The following is a 25,312-nucleotide window of genomic DNA, read 5'->3' on the forward strand; positions in this document are numbered from 1 at the left end:
AGTCGGACATGACTGAAATGTCTTAGCACCCAGCACTCCTCTCCCAATAGACTGTAAGTTTTTGAAAAATGTTATGGACCAGGTCAAGCTTTTACATCCCGTTCTTATACCTAGAAAATGTTAATTGTATTGAATTAATGGATGAATGAGTGAGTGAATCTCTAGAGTTCCATGGAAGAGACACCAACTATGGCAGTTTTTCAGTAAGGTAACTTTCAAAAATATGTGTATTCATTTTGAAGATGTGTGTCATTATGGTACTTTGTGTAACATAATTCCTTTAAATACAAGAGCTATGTATGATCCATTGTATTAATTCAACAGATTTAAAGAAGGAAATGATATTTCCAAAGGAAAAAAGACATTTAAGTGTGATTCAGAAAGTATCTCCTCTCTTCCCTCTGTGTCTCTCCCCTCTTTGGGGGGTTTTAGAATTGGGGAGCCAAGCATTGATGGGGAGGAGTGTGGCCTCTGGTACTGGTTGTCAAACTAAGTTCTGCTGAACTTAGTGTTCACAGGGGTCCTCTGGAGCAGAAGAGGGCTTAAGCTAGAGAGCAAGTGGTCATGTCTTTTGGCATTACCCGCCCCCTGTTTTGGCATAATTGGATACACTAGCTCTGCTGTCAGACTGCCTGGGTTTGACCACAATTCCCACCCCTCCCCAGCAACCTGAGTAGACAGGTGCCCTGATTCTCTACCTCAGACTCTCCAATCTTGGAATGAAGTTAATAATGGTACCTACCTTTTGGAATGGTTGAGAATATCTCTTGAGTGTCAGCTTCTCAGACACTGAGAGGACAGTGGACAGCTGTCCTGGACAGCTTTTTTTGTTTTTGCAATTCTCTGTGTATAAAAATATGAATAATACTACAGAATTTGGTATATTTTAAATTTCTCTTCAACAGATTAATGACTGCCACATGAACCATAATTGTGCAATTCACAAGGTCTTTATAGATTTTATTAAAAATGTGTAGGTGGTGTCGTTGGGTATTAGAACAGTTTAAGGCTGCAGGATTGTGCCTTCTTTCTTTGTGACTGTGCTGGTAACTTTTTTTGAAGATTGCATTAGACATCCAAATTTAAGGTCACTGAGGATTAGGTCATTGTAGACACTGAGCATAGTAATTCTCCACCCCTGCTTATCCCACACTGGGTGAGGGAGACTCTGACTTTCCTCTCCTCAGTAAACACACTGAGTCCCCAGAGTGGAGGGGCCCCTCATACAGGACCCTAGATGTGGGATGATTATGAACTGAGGGCTGGAGTAATGCTCAGGCTGACTAACCCTCGGAGCTGTTGTGGGTTGTGGCCTGCCTGCCCTTCTAAGGAGAGCAGATTGTGACTTTCCCAAACAGGTACCTTTGGTGAAGCTGACATACCTGGCTGTGGGCTTCTCCACTGAGGTGCTGGTGGGAGGAAGGAATCAAGGCCAAGAATGTTGTGTGTAAACTGACACTTCATACCAGAGATTTTGACGTCTCCTTCCCACCTTCTTCCCCCAAATGATCACAAACAGAAGCCTTCTTTTACCACAGAAGACAGTGTGCCCCTTTTGTGTGACCAACACTGGCTGTTTGGAAATTCCCTGTGCATCTCTCTAAACTCAGTTTCTAAGGAGACTTATCATTCTTACAGGCACAGTTAAGGGAAGATGGAGAGCAATGAGAAGGCAGTATGCATTTATTTCTGTTTTTAAAATTTATTTTATTGAAGCATGCATTTATTCCCAAGCCATTTCTGAGGCTTGTATCTATCTTAGAACTGTGATTTTGGCCAAGTTTCTAGACTGCTATGGGCCTTTTGCTTCATCTGTCAGATGAGGAAGGTCTATCAGATCAGAGGATTAAAATATATTTTGTTTAAAGCATGGGTGCCTTTTCCATACACCTGAATATTTAATGCAGAGAAATGTGGAATTGTTCCTATTGAAAAAGGAGCTGTTGCCTGGGTCTTTTGTGTTCTGTACCTGCAAATCCTCCCAGATTCCCTGTAAGGATACTTCCAGAAATCCTTAGGCTTGAGTCATGACCTAGTTGAACTTGTAAGAAATTAGAATACTGAAAATAACACTGCATGACATTTCAGTTTTATGTCTAAGGAGAGAAGGACCCACATATGGATTGTCACATTAAAATGCACACCCCTTTCAAAAAGTTATAAATTTGTGAACTCTGGGCAGGGGGAAGCCCCAGAGTGGTTGGTTATTAAAGTGTGACACGCAAGCAGCAAAAAACCTGCAAAAAACAGAATACATAGCTTGCTAAATAAGTCTTTGGCCTCTAAGGCCCACCCAGCTATCACGTTGTAAACTCAGTGTTACTGGCTAGAAAAGGCCCTGGGATAGCCACTTGTTCCCTCACACTTGGCCTTTGTGACCACTGGGCTGGCCACCAGTCTCGTGAGAATGCTGGTTCATGCCTGTGTAACCTCAACTTGTCACTAGATGAGGATACAGGATGTGGCGTGGCTGGGGGCTTCTTGGAAGAGCTTGTGCATCCTGTGAACATGGGGTCGCTCCCTGCCAACTGCTGAGATGAACCAGTAATCCTTGTGGAGAGCACAGGCTTTTATCAATGAGAAGGATTCAAGGCTTATTATTTTTTTTCCTTTGCTCCAAATAACACTCCCACTGTTCAGGCTTAAATACCAAAACCTTATGGTTTGCAGAATCGGTGCCAAAAAGTCACTCATCAGTGAAACTGCAAAGATAATAGCTCCTATTGATCAACTCTGGAGAAGAATGGCTTGCCCTCCTGCAGAGGTCAGGAAAGATAAGGGATGGAGTTTTCTCAAACATGCTGGATTTGCCTAAATTGGATAAAACCACATAAAAACACTGATGTTCTAAAAGAACTGGTGACTGATTCAGGAAAACCTCACAAAATGAAAAGATCATCTTGGATTAGTAAGGCATGCAAAATAGACTCTTTCTTAAAGTACAGCAAATATGTTATTTCAAACTGAGACAGTGACACAGCCACTAAACTGGAGTATATCCACGCAGAGTATGTCCATCTGCCTTTCTAGACAGAGGGAGAGGCACGAAAGGTCTTGAGTATCCACTCTATGCTGGGCATCCTCTTGGGTGCAGGACCGTTTTGGTTGATAATCTGTTCTAGTCCTTACCACATTTCCTATGAGATGGCTTGTATTGTCCCCATTTTCCAGATGAGAAAATAGTGGTCAGAAGATGTTAAGTATCTTGGTTCTGATCACAACATTAGTAAGTGGCAGAAATTAGTATTTTAATGTAGGTGTGTATTTTCATTAAGTGATTGCTACTCAAGAATAAGACAATATTATCTACTTTTCTGCATTTCTTAGTATTTAAAATAACACAGACAACACAGAAATACAAAGAATCATAAGAGAGTACTATCAGCAATTATATGCCAATAAAATGGACAGCTTGGAAGAAATGGACAAATTCTTAGAAAAATACAACTTTCCAAAACTGAACCAGGAAGAAATAGAAAATCTTAACAGACCCATCACAAGCACAGAAATTGAAACTGTAATCAGAAATCTTCCAGCAAACAAAAGCCCAGGTCCAGACAGCTTCACAGCTGAATTCTACCAAAAATTTAGAGAAGGGCTAACACCTATCATATTCAAACTCTTCCAGAAATTTGCAGAGGAAAGGAAACTTCCAAACTCATTCTATGAGGCCACCATCACCCTAATACCAAAACCTGACAAAGATGTCACACAAAAAAAGAGAACTACAGGCCAATATCACTGAAGAACATAGATGCAAAAATCCTTAACAAAATTCTAGCAATCAGAATCCAACAACACATTAAAAAGATCATACATCATGACCAAGTGGGCTTTATCCCAGGAATGCAAGGATTCTTCAATATCCACAAATCAATCAATGTAATACACCACATTAACAAAATGAAAAATAAAAACCATGTGATTATCTCAATAGATGCAGAGAAAGTCTTTGACAAAATTCAACATCCATTTATGATCAAAACCCTCCAGAAGGTGGAAATAGAAGGAACATTCCTCAACATAATAAAAGCTATATATGACAAACCCACAGCAAAAAAATAAAAATAAAAATTCTACTGTCCCCTAGTTGGAATGTAAGAATTTGCTATTATTGCAATGATGTTACACAAAGAGAGGCTGCTAGTCTGGTATTAAATATCTCTTGTGAGGTCTGACAGAATGTGGTCCACTGGAGAAAGGAATGGCAAACCACTTCAGTATACTTGCCTTGAGAACTCCATGAACGGTATCAAAAGGCAAAATGATAGGATACTGAATGAGAAATTCCCTAGGTCGGTAGTTGCCCAGTATGAAGGGATGGAGCCAAAGTGAAACAAATACCCAGTTGTGGATGTGACTGGTGATAGAAGCAAGGTCTGGTGCTGTAAAGAGCAATATTGCATAGGAACCTGGAATGTTAGGTCCATGAATCAAGGCAAATTGGAAGTGGTCAAACAGGAGATGGCAAGAGTGAATGTCGACATTCTAGGAATCAGTGAACTAAAATGGACTGGAATGGGTGAATTTAACTCAGATGACCATTATATCTACTACTGTGGGCAGGAATCCCTTAGAAGAAATGGAGTAGCCATCATGGTCAACAAAAGAGTCCGAAACGCAGTACTTGGATGCAATCTTAAAAACGACAGAATGATTTCTGTTCGTTTCCAAGGCAAACCATTCAATATTACAGTAATCCAAGTCTATGCCCCAACCAGTAATGCTGAAGAAGCCGAAGTTGAACAGTTCTATGAAGACCTACAAGACCTTTTAGAACTAACACCCAAAAAAGATGTCCTTTCATCATAGGGGACTGGAATGCAAAAGTAGGAAGTCAAAAAACACCTGGAGTAACAGGCAAATTTGGCCTTGGAGCACGGAATGAAGCAGGGCAAAGGCTAATAGAGTTTTGCCAAGAGAACGCACTGGTCATAGCAAACACCCTCTTCCAACAACACAAGAGAAGACTCTACACATGGACATCACCAGATGGTCAACACCGAAATCAGATTGATTATATTCTTTGCAGCCAAAGATGGAGAAGCTCTATACAGATAGCAAAAACAAGACCAGGAGCTGACTGTGGCTTAGATCATGAACTCCTTATTGCCAAATTCAGACTTAAATTGAAGAAAGTAGGGAAAACCATTAGACCATTCAGATGTGACCTAAATCAAACCCCTATGATTATACAGTGGAAGTAAGAAATAGATTTAAGGGTCTAGATCTGATAGAGTGCCTGATGAACTCTGGATGGAGGTTTGTGACATTGTACAGGAGAAAGGGACCAAGACCATCCCCATGGAAAAGAAATGCAAAAAAGCAACATGGCTGTCTGAGGAAGCCTTACAAATAGCTGTGAAAAGAAGAGAAGCAAAAATCAAAGGAGGAAAGGAAAGATATAAGCATCTGAATGCAGAGTTCCAAAGAATAGCAAGGAGAGATAAGAAAGCCTACCTCAGCAATCAATTCAAAGAAATAGAGGAAAACAACAGAATAGGAAAAACAAGAGATCTTTTCAAGAAAATCATGGGAACATTTCATGCAAAGATGGGCTCGATAAAGGACAGAAATGATATGGACCTAACAGAAGCAGAAGATATTAAGAAGAGGTGGCAAGAATACACAGAAGAACTGTACAAAAAAGATCTTCATGATGAAGATAATCACGATGGCGTGATCACTCATCTGGAACCAGACATCTTGGAATGTGAAGTCAAGTGGGCCTTAGAGAGCATCACTACGAACAAAGCTAGTGGAGGTGATGGAATTCCAGTTAAGCTATTTCAAATCCTGAAAGATGATGCAGTGAAAGTGCTGCACTCAATATGCCAGCAAATTTGGAAAACTCAGCAGTGGCCACAGACTGGAAAAGGTCAGTCTTCATTCCAATCCCAAAGAAAGGCAATGCCAAAGAATGCTCAAACTACCGCACAATTGCCCTCATCTCACATGCTAGTAAAGTCATGCTCAAAATTCTCCAAGCTAGGCTTCAGCAATATGTGAACCATGAACTCCCAGATGTTCAAGCAGGTTTTAGAAAAGGCAGAGGCACCAGGGATCAAATTGCCAACATCCGCTGGATCATGGAGAAAACAAGAGAGTTCCAGAAAAACATCTATTTCTGCTTCATTGACTGTGCCAAAGCCTTTGACTGTGTGGATCACAATAAACTGTGGAACATTCTGAAAGAGATGGGAATACCAGACCACCTGACCTGCCTCTTGAGAAACCTGTATGCAGGTCAGGAAGCAATAGTTAGAACTGGTCATGGAACAACAGACTGGTTCCCAATAGGAAAAGGAGTACGTCAAGGCTGTAAATTGTCACCCTGCTTATTTAACTTCTATGCAGAGTACATCATGAGGAACGCTGGGCTGGAAGAAGCACAAGCTGGAATCAAGATTGCCAGGAGAAATATCAATAACCTCAGATATGCAGATGACACTACCCTTATGGCAGAAAGTGAAGAGGAACTCAAAAGCCTCTTGATGAAAGTGAAAGAGGAGAGTGAAAAGGTTGGCTTGAAGCTCAACATTCAGAAAACGAAGATCATGGCATCTGGTCCCATCACTTCATGGGAAATAGACGGGGAAACAGTGGAAACAGTGTCAGACTTTATTTTTTTGGGCTCCAAAATCACTGCGGAGGCTGATTGCAGCCATGAAATTTAAAGACGCTTGCTCCTTGGATTTATGACCAGCCTAGATAACATATTAAAAAGCAGAGACATTACTTAGCCAACCAAGGTCCGTCTAGTCAAGGCTACGGTTTTTCCCGTGTTCATGTATGGATGTGAGAGTTGGACTGTGAAGAAAGCTGATCGCCGAAGAATTGATGCTTTTGAACTGTGGTGCTGGAGAAGACTCTTGAGAGTCCCTTGGACTGCAAGGAAATCCTACCAGTCCATTCTAAAAGAGATCAATCCTGGGTGTTCATTGGAAGGACTTATGCTAAAGCTGAAACTCCACTTTGGCCACCTCATGCGACAAGTTGACTCACTGGAAAAGAGTCTGATGCTGGGAGGGATTGGGGGTAGGAGGAGACGGGGACGGCAGAGAATGCGATGGCTTGATGGTATCACCGACTCTATGGACATGAGTTTGAGTGAACTCCGGGAGTTGGTGATGGACAGGGAGGCCTGGCGTGCTGTGGTTCGTGGGGTTGCAAAGAGTCGGACACGACTGAGCGACTGAACTGAACTGAACTGAACTGTCTCCTAGTTGGCATGTACGAATTTGCTTTTATTACAATGATGTTACACAAAGAGAGGCTGCTAGTCTGGTATTAAATATCTCTTCCTTTTGCCACAGTAAAGAGAGTAAGAGAGGAACTGAATCCATCACTGGAGGTCCCGTAGGGTCACGACTGGTGGTTACATCTCTCTTAGGCTGCTGCTGACCTTGGAATTAAGGCTGCTTAAATCAAGATGTATTCAATTTTTCTCACTTAAGATTCAGTCTTCTTTTCAGGAGGTGAGGAGGAAGCTTATTAAACATCATTTTTGTGAGGGACAATTACTGACATTAAACTTTTCACATTAAATAATCCAGCCTTACTTAAAAAAAAGTGGCCTAAGAAGATAATATTTGTCAGGGAGAATATTCATATTTAAAACTATTTTATCTGTTTTTATTATCATTTTATCTGAAGAGCTGAATATGTGGTTATCTCAGGGAATAGATCTTGAAGCTGAGTACAAAATTCCTCAGACTCATCACAATCAATTAACGAGGTTATGAATTGAAATTATCTTTGCTGTAGCCCAAGAACTGAATGGTAATTAGTGTCCAGGGACACGTAGGGGGAACAGTTTTACTGTTAGCAGTGCCAAGAATCTATTCATTTGTCATCAGTCTCAAATTATATTCAATCAGCAATTCAAATTCAGGCTAGAAAAACCAAATGACATCTAAGCTAACTTTCTATAAAATTAATACTGTAAAATGAAACCTATGTTTCTGGCAATTTAGCTGTGAGCAACAGTAAGATGAAGCTATGAAAATATTGAATGTAAATGCTGTCAAGATCTGTCTTAATCCCACCACTTCCCCACCCTTTGCTTCTTGCCTGAGTGGCTGCCGTGGCTGCCATGCTTCTATTCCCAAGCTCCCCAAAGTCTGGGTACTGGAGTGCTTGATGAGCCTTTTTATAAGAGGAACCACAGTAGTCCAAAATATTGCAAACAAGGGGCCTTTATTCAAACAGCCAAAGTGGGTGGCAGCAGCAGGGGGTTCAGAGTGGAGTTGTGGTTGGAGTCACACGTGGAGGGCTCTAGAATGTAGACAATTAGCACTTCCTGGTAAAATCACCTGCATGAAACACCCATTTCTAGGACAAGTGGTTGATAACAGGAGCACTGCCTTCTCCTGTGGTTTTCTGTTAAGCAGTTTTCTTACTTGGGCAAATTTTCCTTTTTGGCTTCATATTTTAGAATTCTGTTTGCTGTAAGATCCCAGCCTTACTGCCCATCTGACTTCGGTTCCCCTGAAAAGAATGTATGCTGTTGTTGGCTCAGGATGTGGGAGGTGACTGGGGCCTTTTGGGATGGGTAGGTTTTGTGTGGCTTATCTACTTTCTTTCCCACCTGTCTTCTTTCCCACCTGGACAGGGGAAGAAGAAAGTCAAGAAGGTCTGCACAAACCAAACAACCCTTTTGTCTCTGCTGTGCATGGCAGGTTGATTAGAGACTCAGTAGACAAGCTAGAAGTGGCCTCTACAAGGTCTCAGTGGGTAAACATCCTGTCCTTGGCAAAGCTCACTGATGACGGCATGCGGCTTCTATGGCCATGTGACAGACGGCCTCCATCAGTAAATAAGGAAATGTAGAAGAGTGTGCTTATCTCGGTGAAAAGGTAAAGCCAGAGAGAGGTAAAGTGAAAAACAAGTCAGGTTTCAGACTTGACAACTGGGCAGCATGGGCTGCCAGGAGGTGTGTGGGCGGTAGAGTCAGACAGACCTAGGTTTAAATACTAGTTCTTCCTCTGCCTTGCATTCTAACACAGATCCATTTTCAGTGACTACCTAAAAAAACTGTGTTGAAAGGCTGTAAGGCAGATCCCAGGTTTATAGGCAAAAGGATCCATAATTTATCAGTGATATCTGAAGGAAGGGGATGTGATAGCATGGGTGCCATAGATCTAATGATCCAGTCTCTGGGCTCTCTGAGATCCTACCTAGCACAAAAGTTCTGTAATAGAAGTGTGTGTGTGTGTGTATACATGGCCTAAGGGGAGATTAATGCAATCCTATTAAAATATGCTAGTAGGATATGTCATGGGTTAAATATTCAAAAATAAAAGCATTATTTGTATATTATAGTATATCATAAAGAGAGTTTTTAAATTTTCATAGTGTATCATGTCCTTAATATTTTGGATTTGAATATTTGCTTTAATTTATGGTGGTTTTTAAAGTTATCTTTGAATTTTGATTACCACAAATTACTCTCCATATTCAAATACTTAGCTTCCATTCGTCTTGACTGAAGGTTTCAATATAGTGAAATCAATTTGTCTATTAAGAGAAATGCTATGAATTCACAAACACAAATGAAACCAGCATCAGGAGCAATGTTGATCTCATGTTTCCTGGAAAGACTGTTAACTCTATTAACCTAAGACTGGTCTTTAAACAAGAAAAGGAAGAGTTTTTATTTGATCATGTTTGGTCATTTCTGCAGGTTTGGTTTTTTTGTCAATGAAATATTTGTCTTTAATTTTCAAGCCTGTGTTTTAAAGGAAAAAAATCTTCAAATCTGGCCTCCAATATGTTTGTCTGGATAGCCTCGATAATACAGGCGCCTCTGCCTGGCAGGCAGAGCAGACATTTAAGTTTAATAAGCTATGGGACTGCGTGGTCTCTCTCAGAAGGCAGGGCCTTTGGAAATCTCCTGTAATGCTTCTAACAGCCCATAAGTTACTATGTTTAATATTGCCCTTGTCTTTCTCCCCTCCCTTCTCTTTCTTTTCAGAAACAGAGTTGTCAGTCACTGCTGAGTTAGTGCCTACCTCATCATGGAACATTTCAAGTGAGCTCGACAAAGGTACACAGTGGGGACACGCAGGGAGGAAGTGGAGGGGAGGCGTGAAACGCCAGGTTTAATCCTGGCCTGGCTGTCCTTGAAATCAACTGCTTTTTAGATCACCAGAAGGAGGCAGGGGCCAAAATAAATCCCCTGTTAACTTTGTGATCAGTTAACATTTAATTACTTGGAATTCTATTATTTCTGGAGAGGGTTTTTTTTTTTTTCCCTCTCTCTTTCCTTTCCCTTCTTCTTCTAAAGAGTTCCACATGGTAAAAATGCTTCAAGATGTGAAAAAGGGTAGTTTCTGACCTTCCTGACACTGCATCCAGTGTATCTTATTTAGAGGATTTGATTCTGCCTGAGCCAGGATTGATCAGAGATGTTTGTTGGGTGACCTTTTACGGTGAGTATTTGATGTGCTTGCAGGGTTCAGGGCAGAGTATCTGGAAGGTTTGTAATTGCCTGTGTGTACAGATGGCCACTTCCTGTGTGCAGCTGGAGAACAGGCTCCTGCTATGCGGCTGTTGTAGCATTAATTAAGCCCACCATATGCTAAGCACTGGCTACTCTATAGAGATCCTATGTCCTGGAAGATAAATCAGGCCACGTTCAAACCCCCTGCAATTGGCTCATCCTACCTTTCCAGTTTATTTCTCTTTAGACTGCTCTTTTATGTGTCTCCAGCCAACTTTCTGTTTCATTGTCTATAGCCTGTGTTTTTCTGCTTCTGCCTTTTGTCTAAGCTGTTCTTTCCATCTGAGTTGCCCTCCTTCCTTGACAGTCCCCACTCTCTCCCTCTACTGGGCTTAGTTGCTCAGTCTTGTCCAACTCTTTGGATCCCATGGACTGTAGCCCACCAGACTTCTCTGTCCCTAGGGATTCTCTGGGCAAGAATACTGGAGTGGGTCACCATGACCTCTTCCAGGGATCTTCCCAACCCAGGAATCGAACCCAGGTCTCCCACATTGCAGACGGATTTTTTAGCTTCTGAGCCACCAGGTAACACATTACTTAAGTTTGATCATACAGTCTATATTAGCCACAGTCTTATCTAATCCCTCAGCAGGAAGTAGCCTTTCTCTATTTGGAACCCCATAGTCTTTTCTTACGTTCATCTCTTAGCATTTTCTATGTTATACCATGGTGATTTACATAATTGTCTATCTTGCTCTTATACCTGGAAATTCCTTGTAGGTAGGATATGCATTTTCTTCTTTTTTTTCTTTCTCCTGTCTCTGTCAAAAAATCTAGTATATACACTCATTCATAAGAAATTCTTAATAAATATGTGTGGAATGATGAGTGAATCTTACTGTATCTAGAGTCATATATATGGATGGGCTATATCCATATATGTGTGCAAGAATACTCACATTCAACAGTCTTATCAAGTTTCTAATTTAATTCAGGTGTGATTCTAGGTTCTGGAATTACCGTGATGAAAGGAGCTCAAAATTCACTGTCAAAAATTGCGTTTTATGATCGGTTCTCCTTTGTCTGCTCATGTATTCAATGGGAGTTGGATTTCCTCCCTAAGGAAAGAGACTGTTACTTTATAAAACAATAATATGCAAATTTAGTTTGCTGATTATACTGGTTAGGCATTTAAGAGTGGCAGGATGAGGTGAGATGTCTTTTCACCTTAGATCAGAGGACATTTAGGGTAACTTTTATTTCAAATTTGATGTGGACATTTTTCTTTTATAAAAAAATTATTTCTTTGGCTGTGTCAGGTCTTAGTTATGACTCGCCGGCTCCTTAGTTGTGATGAATGGCTTAGTTGCTTCATGGCATGTGGGATTTTAGTTCCCTGACCAGGGATCAAACCCACATCCCCTGCATTGCAAGGCAGATTCTTAACCATAGGATCACCAAGGAAGTCCCTGGACATTCTTTCTTTAAGTACGAGTTAAAACAGAGGTGTAAAATATGTTACGCCTCTCCATCTTCAGCACCAAGCACAGTGCTTACGAGGCAATCGATTTTCAACAAATATCTGTGGATATTTTTAATGGGAAAAAAGAAATAAGTGCACTAAATGTGCCTACTCTGTGCCAAGCACTGTGCCAGGGGCTTTCAAGTATGCGAATTTACTTGGCAAGCTCTTTATGTAACTAACAGAAAAGAGTGTATATCTTTGCACATTACATGTTGCTTATCAAGTTCCAGGTTCTAGAAGGACATAATGTGTGGGTGCTCAGTCGTGTCTAACTCTTTGCGACCCCATGGACTGTAGACTGTCAGGCTCCTTGTCCATGATATTTTCCAGGCAAGAATACTGGAGTGGGTTGCCATTTCCTGCTCCAGAGGCTCTTCCTGACCCAGGAATCGAACCTACGCCTCTTGCATCTTCTGCATTGGCAGGTGGATTCTTTACCACTGAGCCACCTGGGAAGCCCCAGAAGAACATCAGTATGTGCTAAAAAGGCAACAAAGCTACCAGTGAGAACCTAGCCTGCCAGACTACGAATTTCTAGCAGACTAGCACTATAATTATCAGCTGTTGCCCTTCAACAAAGAAATACTATCAAGAGTAGAGAACCTACTGGTCAAAGGGTGAAACTAAGGCAGTGGCCGAACTCCTTTGATTGGTTAGCATGGTCTCCCAGAGAGCTGGGATTCTTGATGTCTTCTTTCTCTAGAAGATATTTAGTATATTATCTCTACTTCCCATTGAGAGTGTAAGTGAAAGATGGTTGATTCATTTGTTCTTTGAATGATGAAATCTTTATTGCTGTCTTCTCTGATCTGGGCATAGTCTGAAGAATCAGAATCAAAAGATGAATCAGACCAAGGTTTCTGTCCTTCATGAACTCAGAGCTGAGAGAGAAAGACTAGTATCTAAAGGCATAATAAAATCTTTCTAGTCGGACAGAGTTGTCAAGGGACATTCCTTCCAATCACAGAGAGATGTTAATGTAAATATACAAGGGGTAAAAAATCCATCACCAGGCTGGTGTGCAGAAAGGAGAAATCCCCAGGTGCCTGAAATGAAGAGCAAGCAGTGATCAGTGGGAAGGAATGAAACAAAAGGTCCTGTGAAAACATGGGAAATATGTATGATTCTTAGGGGGCTGGAGTTTCAGAATCCTATGGGGATGAGAGCTGAGGCAACAGAAAACAAACTCCTTACCAAGGCTGTCAATGAAGAATGAAGGGCCTTAGCATGAAATAAGGAAATTTCTGCTGAAGATTGAGTGGGGAAGCCTGTCAACTATGCTGGGCCGCTGAGATCACCCTCAAAAAAATTAAAACCCCAACCTACGCTCTACATGGGTATGGGGTTGGGGTACTTCTCTTATAGTGCACAAGCCACAAACCAAGAAGATAATGTAAAAACTGGGTCTGGACTTGATTAAACTATGAGATCCTGAGAGGGGCAGCCTAAAGCCAAGTCATAAAAATGTCTCAACATTTTTATGTTGCATGGGTTTCCCACAAAAAACAAAATTTAAAAACTCAAAACCACAAAACAACAAAACTCCTGATGTTAAGTGTACTTTTAAATATTATAGTGTATAGAAGAGAGGGGAAAAGCCACCATTAGTGAGAGTCAGACAAAAGACATGGAGAAGTTCCTATCTTAGAAACTACAGGCAGTAGATCAATTTAAGAGGGTAAGTATGTTTAACATGTTTTCTGGTAAAAGAGGAAATAGAAACCATGGGGCAAGTACAGGATAAGATGACCAAAAAGCAGACATTTTACATGAGCTAAATAGAAATTCTGTAATTTAAAAAGAGTTATAGAAATTAAAAATTCATCAAATGGGTTAAACAGTGGATGCACTCAGCTGTGGAGAGAAATGGTGAACTGGAAGACAAATTCAAGATAATATGGTAGTTCAAAGATCAGAGCATCACCTGAACCATTCCCTCACCCGCTTTTCCCCACAGTGCTTAGACAGACACTGAGACAACATTCCGGCTTTGGTGTACTTTGCCCTCTAGAGGGAGAACTAGACAATTATGAGTCCTTTCATTGACCCCATTGACCATGCTATCAACAATACCTCAAAACATTTAATGTGGGGGTGCCATATCACCCCATATCTGTTTTGCTGCAAATCCTTACCAGGCTGTATTGACATCTTCAATTCTGTGCCCATCTCATTTAAAGTCAGGGCTCTCTTATCCTTTGGCAACTCTTATTGCCCAACACAGTGCCTGGTGTGTAGTGGAAAACATGTGTTAAATTGTATGGATTCCAACACCATCTGTGCCAATTTATAGCTATTATGTGTGAATTCCTACTAGGGGTGGGGCGCTTGCCAAGCATGTGAAGGCATCATTTGAATTCACACCATCCTGTGCAGTAGAACAGACAGGCATCTGAGGCTCAAGGGGGTTAAAGGACTTGGCTGAAGGGCAAAGCTGATGAGTGGTAGTGCCAGGATTCCCACCAAGGCCTCCAGGCCAAGTCCAGGGATCCATACCCAATATGGCAGCTGATTATGCTGTCTCCCTTGCATTCATATCCCCTCCTCCAGTGGGACAATTGCCCTTACATGGAGAAGAAGTAAAATAAAAGTCTGTCACTTGGTATTCTCTAGTGCCTTTCTGTTCATCGACCTGCTCTATTCCACTCGTAATCCCAGATTGGCTTCTCAGCTCTGTTTCACCCATCAATCCCACTCTGGTTCCCCAGCTTCACGCTGATCCTGGTTTTCTGTTAAATGAGTCCAGTCAGTGGCATTAAACAGTTACCTGTTTATCCTTTCCAACAGGAAATGAAATTTAAAAGAGACAAGGCCACCCGGGAAGAGCAGTTGAAAGCTACTATTGATGGGGCACAGGGGTAATTTCTGAAACAAATGCTTCAGAACCAAGTGCCTCCTAAAATAAATCGATCTACAGGGGCCTAACCTCAGCTTCCCCATGGGGGTTTTGGGGTGGGGCGTGAGGAGGGCCTCTTTCCCCTTCTTCCATTTTCAGTCACATGAGGTCTCAGAGGTTCTCTATAGAAAGCCAAATGTTTCTTTTGGAGAAAGCACTGGAAATTGCACCCGTAGGTAGCAGAACGGGAGGGAGCCTCAACTTGAAAAAAATACTGAGGCCTGATTCCAACTGCCAATAGTTCTCTGTGCTGACAGACTAGATTTGAGGGTATTTTGTCCTGCTTTGCTTTTTTAAGAGCTGGCTTTCTCTACCAGCTCGGAGCTTTACACATGGCAGGGAGGCGTACAGCAAGGTTCTTATGAACTCGAGTTACTGTGACTCTGAGCTTCCTTTTGCTCACCTGTGGAGCAGAGGCCTTCTTCTCTATCAGCTGAGATTGTTTTCCTGACCAACTAACACATCTGTGGGTCACTCTTGGGTTGTGCCCTAGGATACCTGCTTGCATGGTTGCGGTAAACAGATACGTGCTGGCCTCAGCCCCTTAGCTCACTGTCAAGGGCTGTGGCCTTGACTCAGGGAGTGGTTGCTTCCTCTTGTCCCCCGTCTCTGTTACTAGATTTGTCCTTGGTACATAAAGAGTCTATTTAAATGACATTGGAGCTTGGTTCACAGCTAGACCTCATGGGGCAATTGAGTCCTTTCTTTGTCTTCTAATTATATGTTTCTGGAGCAGGGGCAGTTGGTGAAGGGGCCAGAGGTGAATGAACTGGATCAGGAGCCTTGGTACTTGGCAAGCTAAAGTATAGTCCTCCTAGGACTAGTAGCTTGTCAAAGGAATTTCTGGGGATATCCATGTGGTATTCTAAACCACCCAGGTTCAACAGGCTTTAACCTTATGCATTGTCTTCTAAATATTGATAGCACTGTTTCCTTTGAAAGACTGACATCATCCTGCCACTGTTAAATGCAAAATCCCTTGGAGGCTATGTAATCTTATATAGAAAATGGGAGAAGTAGTATCACTCCAAAGGGTTATATAGAGTCTAAAGTCCCACCCAGGTGGCTCAAATGGTAAAGAATCTGCTTACAATGCAGGAGACCCAAAGGTTCAATCCCTGGGAAAGGGAATGGCTACCCACTCCAGTATTCTTGCCTGGAGAACTCCATGGACAGGGGAGCCTGGCAGGCTGTGGTCCATGGGTCACACAGAGTCAGACACGACTGAAGTGACTGAGCACACACACCCGCACAGTCCCACCACAGTCTCTAGAACAAACAGCTACTCATTGCAGGTAATGCTATTGCCCTCACCCCTTCTTATTCCCAAGGGGAGGGTAGTATGATCCATTGAATGATCACTTGACAAAAAACTTAGAATCTACTCACAGCTTAAATCCACAACCAGTTCAGTGACTTGTCAATTAAGCTCTGGGAGTCAATGGTCTCACCTATAAATAGAGAGTTATCAATCCTCCTTCTAAGAGACTTCATTGCTACAGGGTCCAGTATGATAGCCACCAGCCCCCTGTAGCTGTTGAGTATTTCAAATATGGCCAGTTGAGAATGAGATTAGTGTGACTATAAAACCTAAACCAGATTTCACTGACTTATCTCATTGGAAAAAGACTTAAAATATCTTATTAATAACTTTTTTATTGACTATATAAATCAATCACTTAAATGGTTATAGAAATCCAATCATTAAAATGATCATTTCTCATATATCAGTCCAGTTCAGTTCAGTCGCTCAGTCGTGTCCGACTCTCCGCGACCCCATGAATCACAGCACACCAGGCCTCCCTGTCCATCACCAACTCTCGGAATTCACTCAAACTCATGTCCACAGAGTCGGTGATGCCATCCAGCCATCTCATTTTCTGTCATCCCCTTCTCCTCCCGCCCCCAACCTTTCCTAGCATCAGAGTCTTTTCCAGTGAGTCAACTCGTCGCATGAGGTGGCCAAAGTATTGCAGTTTCAGTTTTAGCATCAGTCTTTCCAATGAGCACCCAGGATTGATCTCCTTTAGAATGGACTGGTTGGATCTCCTTGCAGTCCAAGGGACTCTCAAGAGTCTTCTCCAACACCACAGTTCAAAAACATCAGTTCTTTGGCGATCAGCTTTCTTCACAGTCCAACTCTCATATCCATACATGACCACGGGAAAAACCATAGCCTTGACTAGACGGACCTTTGTTAGCAAAGTAATGTCTCTGCTTTTTAATATGCTATCTAGGTTGGTCATAACTTTCCTTCCAAGGAGTAAGCGTCTTTTAATTTCATGGCTGCAATCAGCATCATCAGTGATTTTGGAGCCCAAAAAAATAAAGTCTGACACTGTTTCCACTGTTTTCCATCTATTTCCCATGAAGTGATGGGACCAGATGCCATGATCTTTGTTTTCTGAATGTTGAGCTTCAAGCCAACCTTTTCACTCTCCTCTTTCACTTTCATCAAGAGGCTTTTGAGTTCCTCTTCACTTTCTGCCATAGGGGTAGTGTCATCTGCATATCTGAGATTATTGATATTTCTCCCAGCAATCTTGATTCCAGCTTGTGCTTCTTCCAGCCCAGCATTCCTCATGATGTACTCTGCATATAAGTTAAATAAGCAAAGTGACAATATACAGCCTTGACGTACTCCTTTTCCTATTGGGAACAAGTCTGTTGTTCCACGTACAGTTCTGACTGTTGCTTCCTGACCTGCATACAGGTTTCTCAAGAGGCAGGTCAGGTTGTCTGGTATTCCCATCTCTTTCAGAATTTCCCACAGTTTATTGTGATCCACATAGTCAAAGGCTTTGGCATAGTCAATGAAGCAGAAATAGATGTTTTTCTGAAACTCTCTTGCTTTCTTCATGATCCAGCGGATGTTGGCAATTTGATCCCTGGTGCCTCTGCCTTTTCTAAAACCTGCTTGAACATCTGGGAGTTCACGGTTCACATATTGCTGAAGCCTGGCTTGGAGAATTTTGAGCATGACTTTTCTAGCGTGTGAGATGAGTGCAATTGTGCGGTAGTTTGAGCATTCTTTGGCATTGCCTTTCTTTGGGATTGGAATGAAGACTGACCTCTTCCAGTCCTGTGGCCACTGCTGAGTTTTCCAAATCTGCTGGCATATTGAGTGCAGCACTTTCACAGCATCATCTTTCAAGACTTGAAATAGCTCAACTGGAATTCCATCACCTCCACTAGCTTTGTTCATAGTGATGCTCTCTAAGGCCCACTTGACTTCACATTCCAAGATGTCTGGCTCTAGGTCAGTGATCACGTTATCGTGACTATCTTGGTCATGAAGATCTTTTTTGTACAGTTCTTCTGTGTATTCTTGCCACCTCTTCTTAATATCTTCTGCTTCTGTTAGGTCCATACCATTTCTGTCCTTTATCGAGCCTATCTTTGCATGAAATGTTCCCTTGGAATCTCTAATTTTCTTGAAGAGGTCTCTTGTTTTTCCTATTCTGTTGTTTTCCTCTATTTCTTTGCATTGATCATTGAGGAAGGCTTTCTTATCTCTCCTTGCTATTCTTTGGAACTCTGCATTCAGATGCTTATATCTTTCCTTTTCTCCTTTGCTTTTCGCTTCTCTTCTTTTCACAGCTATTTGTAAGGCCTCCTCAGACAACCATTTTACTTTCTTGCATTTCTTTTCCGTGGGGATGGTCTTGGTCCCTGTCTCCTGTACAATGTCATGAACCTCGGTCCAGAGTTCATCAGGCACTCTATCTATCAGATCTAGTCCCTTAAATCTATTTTTCACTTCCACTGTTTAATCATAAGGGATTTGATTTAGGTCATACCTGAATGGTCTAGTGGTTTTCCCTACTTTCTTCAATTTCAGTCTGAATTTGGCAATAAGGAGTTCATGATCAGAGCCACAGTCAGCTCCTGGTCTTGTTTTTCTAACTGTATACAGCTTCTCCATCTTTGGTTGCAAAGAATATAATCAATCTGATTTCAGTGTTGACCATCTGGTGATGTCCATGTGTAGAGCCTTCTCTTGTGTTGTTGGAAGAGGGTGTTTGCTATGATCAGTGCGTTCTCTTAGCAAAACTCTATTAGCCTTTGCCCTGCTTCATTCCATGCTCCAAGGTCACATTTGCCTGTTACTCCAGGTGTTTCTTGACTTCCTACTTTTGCATTCCATTCCCCTATAATGAAAAGGACATCTTTTTTGGGTGTTAGTTCTAAAAGGTCTTGTAGGTCTTCATAGAACCGTTCAACTTCGGCTTCTTCAGCGTTACTGGTTGGGGCATAGGCCTGGATTACTGTAATATTGAATGGTTTGCTTTGGAAATGAACAGAAATCATTCTGTTGTTTTTAAGATTTCATCCAAGTACTGCATTTCAGACTCTTTTGTTGACCATGATGGCTACTCCATTTCTTCTAAGGGATTCCTGCCCACAGTAGTAGATATAATGGTCATCTGAGTTAAATTCACCCATTCCAGTCCATTTTAATTCACTGATTCCTAGAATGTTGACATTCACTCTTGCCATCTCCTGTTTGACCACTTCCAATTTGCCTTGATTCATGGACCTAACATTCCAGGTTCCTATGCAATATTGCTCTTTATAGCACCGGACCTTGCTTCTATCACCAGTCACATCCACAACTGGGTATTGGTTTTGCTTTTGCTCCATCCCTTTATTCCTTCTAGAGTTATTTCTCCACTGATCTCCAGTAGCATACTGGGCACCTACCGACCTGGGGAATTCCTCATTCAGTATCCTATCATTTTGCCCTTTGATACTGTTCATGGGGTTCTCAAGGCTTAGTGAAATACACAGGGAATTCAGCCTGATGTTCTGTGATGACCTAGCGATATGGGATAGGGGAGTGGAGGGAGGTTCAAGAGGGAGGGGATATATGTATGCTTATGACTGATTCATATTGTTGTATGGCAGAAAACAGCACAACATTATAAAGCAATTATTCTCCAATTAAAAATAAATTTAAAGAAGCAGCAGCAACTATATATATGTATATATATTATTAAAATTAATTTCACCTGATCTTTTTTAATGTGGCTACTAAACAATTAAAAATTACACATGTCACTTGCATTATAATTCTGTTCAAAGCTGCTGCTCTAGTGAAGCAACAGCTAGAACCTCAGATGAATCTCCTAACCTATGTCTTCTTCTTGCCACATGAGGAGATGTTCTTATATCTATGCAAGATTTAATGTTCTAGGAACTGGTTTTTATTAAAAGAAATTTTTTGAAAACTGATTTTGTTTGTATGTATGTGTGTATGCGCGCGTTTCAGTTGCTTCAGTCGTGTCTGACTCCTTGCGACCCCATGGACGGTAGCCTGCCAGGCTCCTCTGTCCATGGAATTCTCCAGGCAAGAGTACTGTAATGGGTTGCCATTTCCTCTTCCAGGGGATCTTCCAGACCTAGGATTGAACCTGCGTCTCCTACATCCCCTGTTTGGCAGACGTGTTCTTTACCATTAGTGCCACCTGGGAAGCCCGACTCTGATGCTGGGAGGGATTGGGGGCAGGAGGAGAAGGGACAACAGAGAATGAGATGGCTGGATGGCATCACTGACTCGATGGACATGAGTCTGAGTGAACTCCGGGAGTTGGTGATGGACAGGGAGGCCTGGCGTGCTGTGATTCATGGGGTCACAAAGAGTCGGACACGACTGAGTGACTGAACTGAACTGACTAAATGCTTAAAAATATGTCAAGTACTTTATGTGTAATGGATAAGCATTATTGATTATAGTCTGATCATTAACGCTCAAGGAAAGGCTATATTTTAAATAATCTCCCTCCTGTGGAGAAAAACTTTGTAGGTTAGAAGTCCAAAGTGTAATGGTTACATGAAGGATAGCAATAGGACACCAGGCTTCCTTCCCCAAGTGAGGAAACCCCAGCTTAGGCAGATGTTGGGTATATTCAAACAGGACTCTGATGATCCAGCATTGCCTCTGACTCTCAGACTTCACTTTGCACTGTTCGGTCTTGCTGTCTCTGCTCCACTGGCTTCCTTTAGTTTCCTCTAACAAAGTGCTTTCCTCACCAACGGCACTCTCCAGAATCCCCTTTCTCTTGCTTTCTCCCTGCTTTGTGTCTTGACCTAATTGTCATCTCTTCAGATAAGCTTTTCCTGGTCATCCATATTTTCCTTTATAATGATTTTAAAAAGTAGGGGAAAATCTGGTCTAGGTTTGGAAGCAGTGAGATGAACCCGTTCTTGATAAGGAAGCAGGGGAGCTTCTTGCTAACTCTACTGCGACTGTTTTACGCCTCACTGACTCAATACAAGCTTTCAGTCCCTTTGCCTGGAACCCAGCATGGAAGCATGTGACATGGAAATCATTTCCTCTTCAACCAAGCTCCTCTCTCCAGGCGTCTTGTTAATCCTCTTTACTTGACAAGTCCTTTCACTTTAGGGAAGGGAACCTCCACGATGAGAACTGTGGGATTTTGTCATAAAATAGAATGGAAAGGACCCTTTATGGGTAATCTTGATCCTTCAAAGCGTGCTCCAAGGGGAGAAGTTGGCCATTGGACACCACCTCTGGGGTGGAAAGAGTCAGCCTCCCCATTCAGTACTCTGTCCAGCCCGTCATTCCAGCTCTAGCTCCAGCTCTCCCTTCCTTCCATTAGCCTTCTCTCCCTTCCTTGGTGTGCTGCTGTCAGTGGGGCTTCCAGTTGAGAGGCCTGGGGTCCTAGGGTGTTCTCCAAATGGCCAGCATGGCTGTGTGAGAGACACAGAGCTCCCCCTTCCCAGCAACTAAAGCCCAGTTGAGACAGAGCAGCAATCGAACAAGCCTGGAGATGTTTATGCTCCTGTGCTTACCATTTAGAATCAGGATAATCAGACTAATCTACCTCCTATCATGGGTCTCAGATTCCTTACTCCCTTGGTACTATTTCCAGTGTGTACGTGCGTGCGTGCTCAGTCATTTCAGTCATGTCCGACTCTTTGTGACCCTATGGACTGCAGCCCACCAGGCTCCTCTGTCTGTGGGATTCTCCAGGCAAGAATACTGCAGTGGTTGCCATGCCCTCCTCCAGGGGATCTTCCCTACCCAGGGGTTGAACCTGTATCTCTTACATCTCCTGCATTGGCAGGCAGGTTCTTTACCACTAGTGCCACCTGGGAAGTCTATTCCTCACAAAGACAAATCACAATCTTGCATTGATAAATAATCAGGAAGCAGCAGAGAGAACATTTCTTGATACTCCCAGGCAAGCTTTGTCTTTGTCTGGTGTCTTCGATTGGATTTAAACCTGCCTACTTAGAGACCTTCCTGAGCACCCACTTCAGAAATGGCTTTGGAATTTGGCCTCAAGCTGCTTCTAGAAACTTGTAGACTAGAGTCCTACTCACAGGGATTATAGGAGGCCTTTGTAGTCCTGGGCCTACAGGACTGGTCAACCTTTGTTTGAGGACTCGAAAGGACATTTGGACTCAGAGGCCTCTTGCTTGACAAGGGAGGAAGAAGAGACTCTACAAAGTGCCATGAGGCTCCTGCCCCAGCATCCATCACTTCACCCCCTCCACTCTTTCTTGCTGTGTTCTAGAACCAGTCACTCATAGTTTCCCATCCTATTTCAAGCCACTGTGAAAACTCTGCTATTCGCTATGATACAAGTACCCTCCCACCCATTTGCCACCCTTAAATATCCTGTACAGATTCATCAAATCTTTCCTGACCCCCACCTTCCCCCACAGAAAATCACGTCTTACTCTGTGGGGGAAGTGGTCGTGCCCCACTGCGTTGCTGGGGAATGCTGATTCCACGTATATATTTTCATTTTCTTTCTCCTCCTTCTTCTTTCATGCAAGGAATATGCATTAAACATCTTTTTCATGTCAAAGAAAGCCCTCATGGCCCACCCATTCTAGTAGGAGGGTCGGTCAGGAAGGGCACTGTGGAAAGTGCTTTCAGAGCCACAAGAGTAGCTTGCCAGGCTGTGAACCTCTTGACATCAGAAGTTGGGTGTTATTTCTGCGTCCCTGTAGCCCTAACTCTAGTCAGTTCAGTTCAGGCACTCAGTCATGTCCGACTCTTTGTGACCCCATGGACTGCAGCACACCAGGCTTCCCTGTCCATCACCAACTCCCTGAGCTTGCTCAAACTCATGTCCATTGAATTGGTACAGATGTTTGAACAGATAAATAAATGAGTGGTGAAAATCAGAACATCAGAATTGAAAGGTACTTTAGAGTCAACACTGCTAACACAACCTCTAACACTGCTAGTCTCAGAATCACCTGGAGAGACCCAGGCTCACTGAAGCGGACTAGACCCTAAGCCTCTATAGTTAAATCAGCTTCCCAGCTGATTCTGATTCTCATCAAAGTTTGAGGTCGACTGATAGAGTTGTAGGTCTTAACCTCTGCTGTGATTGGGATGATTTAAAAAGTTGTTGATACCTAGGTCTGGGCTTCCATGGTGGCTTAGATGGTAAAGAATCCGCCTGTAATGCAGGAGACCCATGTTTGATTCCTGGGTCAGGAAGGTCTCCTGGAGAGGGAATGGCTACCCATTCCAGTATCCTTGTCTGGAGAATTCCATGAATAGAGGAGCCTGGTGGGCTACAGTCCATGGGGTCTCAAAGACTGAGTAACTAACATTTAATGCCTAGGTCTGTTCCCCACCCCCCATTCTCATTTAACTCTTCTCACACACAGTCTGATTTGAGGAGTTTAAAAGCTCTCTGGGTGATTCTAATGTGCAGCAAAACTGGAGAACCACTGGTATAGAGTTCTAGGCTAACCTACAGATTTTACGATAGTGTTCTAACAAGTGATTTAGTCAGGTACAAATGCTTGAACTTTCTCCATTTCTGTCCTTAATTTTCTGAGGTAATGCAGAGAAGAACTGGACTTGGAGTGAGAAGTCCTTGGTTTGTATTTGAGCTCTGTGGCTAACTCAATTTCTTGAAAATTGTGCTTTACCTTTGAGGGTTTTTTTTCTCCTGCCTTTTTTTATCTGTCAAATGGGAGAGAACACCAGTCTGCCAGGGTTGTCTTGAGTATAAATGTGATGACAAAGGTAAGAGGGCTGAGCTAGGTCCCAGACCTGACTATTAATAAATAAATATAGAGCTAGATTGACACTGATATTGACTTAACATACTTTTGAAGATGTCTGAATGAGTTGGCATAACTCCATCACTTATTTTATGTGGCCATAAGGAGTAATATTTTCCTGCCTTATAAAGTAACACCACAGTTGCCATATACAGAGAGTTTTTTATGTACCATAAACACATAAAGTGATTTACATGCATTATTGCATCTAATCCTCATGATAACTCTAAGAGATACTATGTCCATTTTATGGATAAACAAACTGAGCCATAGACAAATGTAATTCACTGAATAGTGCCCCCCAAAAAATATATATCCATGTCCTAATCCCCAGATCCTATTAAATTTTTATTATTTATAAAAACTGTTGGTGATGTAATTATATTAAGGAAAGGACCTTGAGAGGAGATCATCCTGCATGTCAAGATGGGCCCTAACTGTCTACAGATGTCCTTATATAAGATAGTGTCAGAGGGAGATTTCGTAGAGACCCACAGAGGAGGCTGTAGAGATTGGAGTGATGGAGCCACAGCCCGGCAATGCCCCAGAAAATGAAAAGAGGCAAGGAATGAATATGGTCCCCAGAGGGAGCAGGGTTCTGCCTGATTTTGCACTTGCAGCCTCCAGAATTGTTACAGAATAAATTTCTGCTGTTTTAACCCACCAAGTTTGTAGTAGTTTGTTACAGCAAAATCAGGAAACTAATAAAAGAAATTTCAAAAATTTGCCCAATATCACAAGCTGTGAAACTAGAATTCAAACCCATGACCTTACCCCAATATAGTCTAATGCCTCCAAACTGCATTGGAATTTGTACTAGAATATCTTAGATTCATTTGCTCGACAAATGTATATTGCATGCCTACCATGGACAAGGCCTTTTCTAGGGTCTTAAGATGCAATAATGAACAAAACAGAAATGGTCTTGCCTTCAGAAACTCTTAAAGGGCTTCCCAGGGGGCTCAATGGTCAAGAATCTGCCTGCAGTGCAGGAGATGCAGGAGACATGGTTTGATCCCTGGGTCAGGAGGATCCCCTGGAGAAGGAAATGTCAACCCACCCCAGTATTCTTGCCTAGAGAATTCCATGAACAGAGGAGCCTGGCGAGCTACAGTCCATGAGGTTGCAAAGAGTTGGACAGAACTGAGGGACTAAGCACACATACACTCTAAATTCAAGAGACATTTTAACAATTAATTTACACGTGTGCTATACTAAATAATTTAATTGAAGCAGTGATAGATGATTTAAAGGAGAATTATGAAAGCATAGTTGTATAAAAACAGACTGTAACCCTGGAACAAAGGGTTTTCACATCCTCCTTGGCTAGGCCCAGCTAATAGCCACCCGAGGTCAGGGTGAGCTCTGCAGCTTTTCTGGCCTATTT

The 25,312-nt window shown here is 42.3% G+C and overlaps 1 protein-coding gene across 1 annotated transcript in view; it reads left to right on the plus strand.

Moving 5' to 3' along the window:
* The window catches only part of ROR1 (ROR family WNT receptor 1), a 490,488-nt gene that overhangs the window by 270,373 nt on the left and 194,803 nt on the right, over positions 1 to 25,312 (plus strand). Inside the window, exon 2 of the mRNA XM_055402835.2 lies at positions 9,977 to 10,048. Coding sequence (XP_055258810.2) covers positions 9,977 to 10,048 — 72 coding nt within the window. The remainder of the gene's footprint in view (positions 1 to 9,976; positions 10,049 to 25,312) is intronic.

Source organism: Moschus berezovskii, chromosome 4 (assembly GCF_049115385.1).
Source record: "Moschus berezovskii isolate FMDL1 chromosome 4, NW_MosBer_1.0, whole genome shotgun sequence".
Lineage (NCBI taxonomy): Eukaryota > Metazoa > Chordata > Mammalia > Artiodactyla > Moschidae > Moschus > Moschus berezovskii.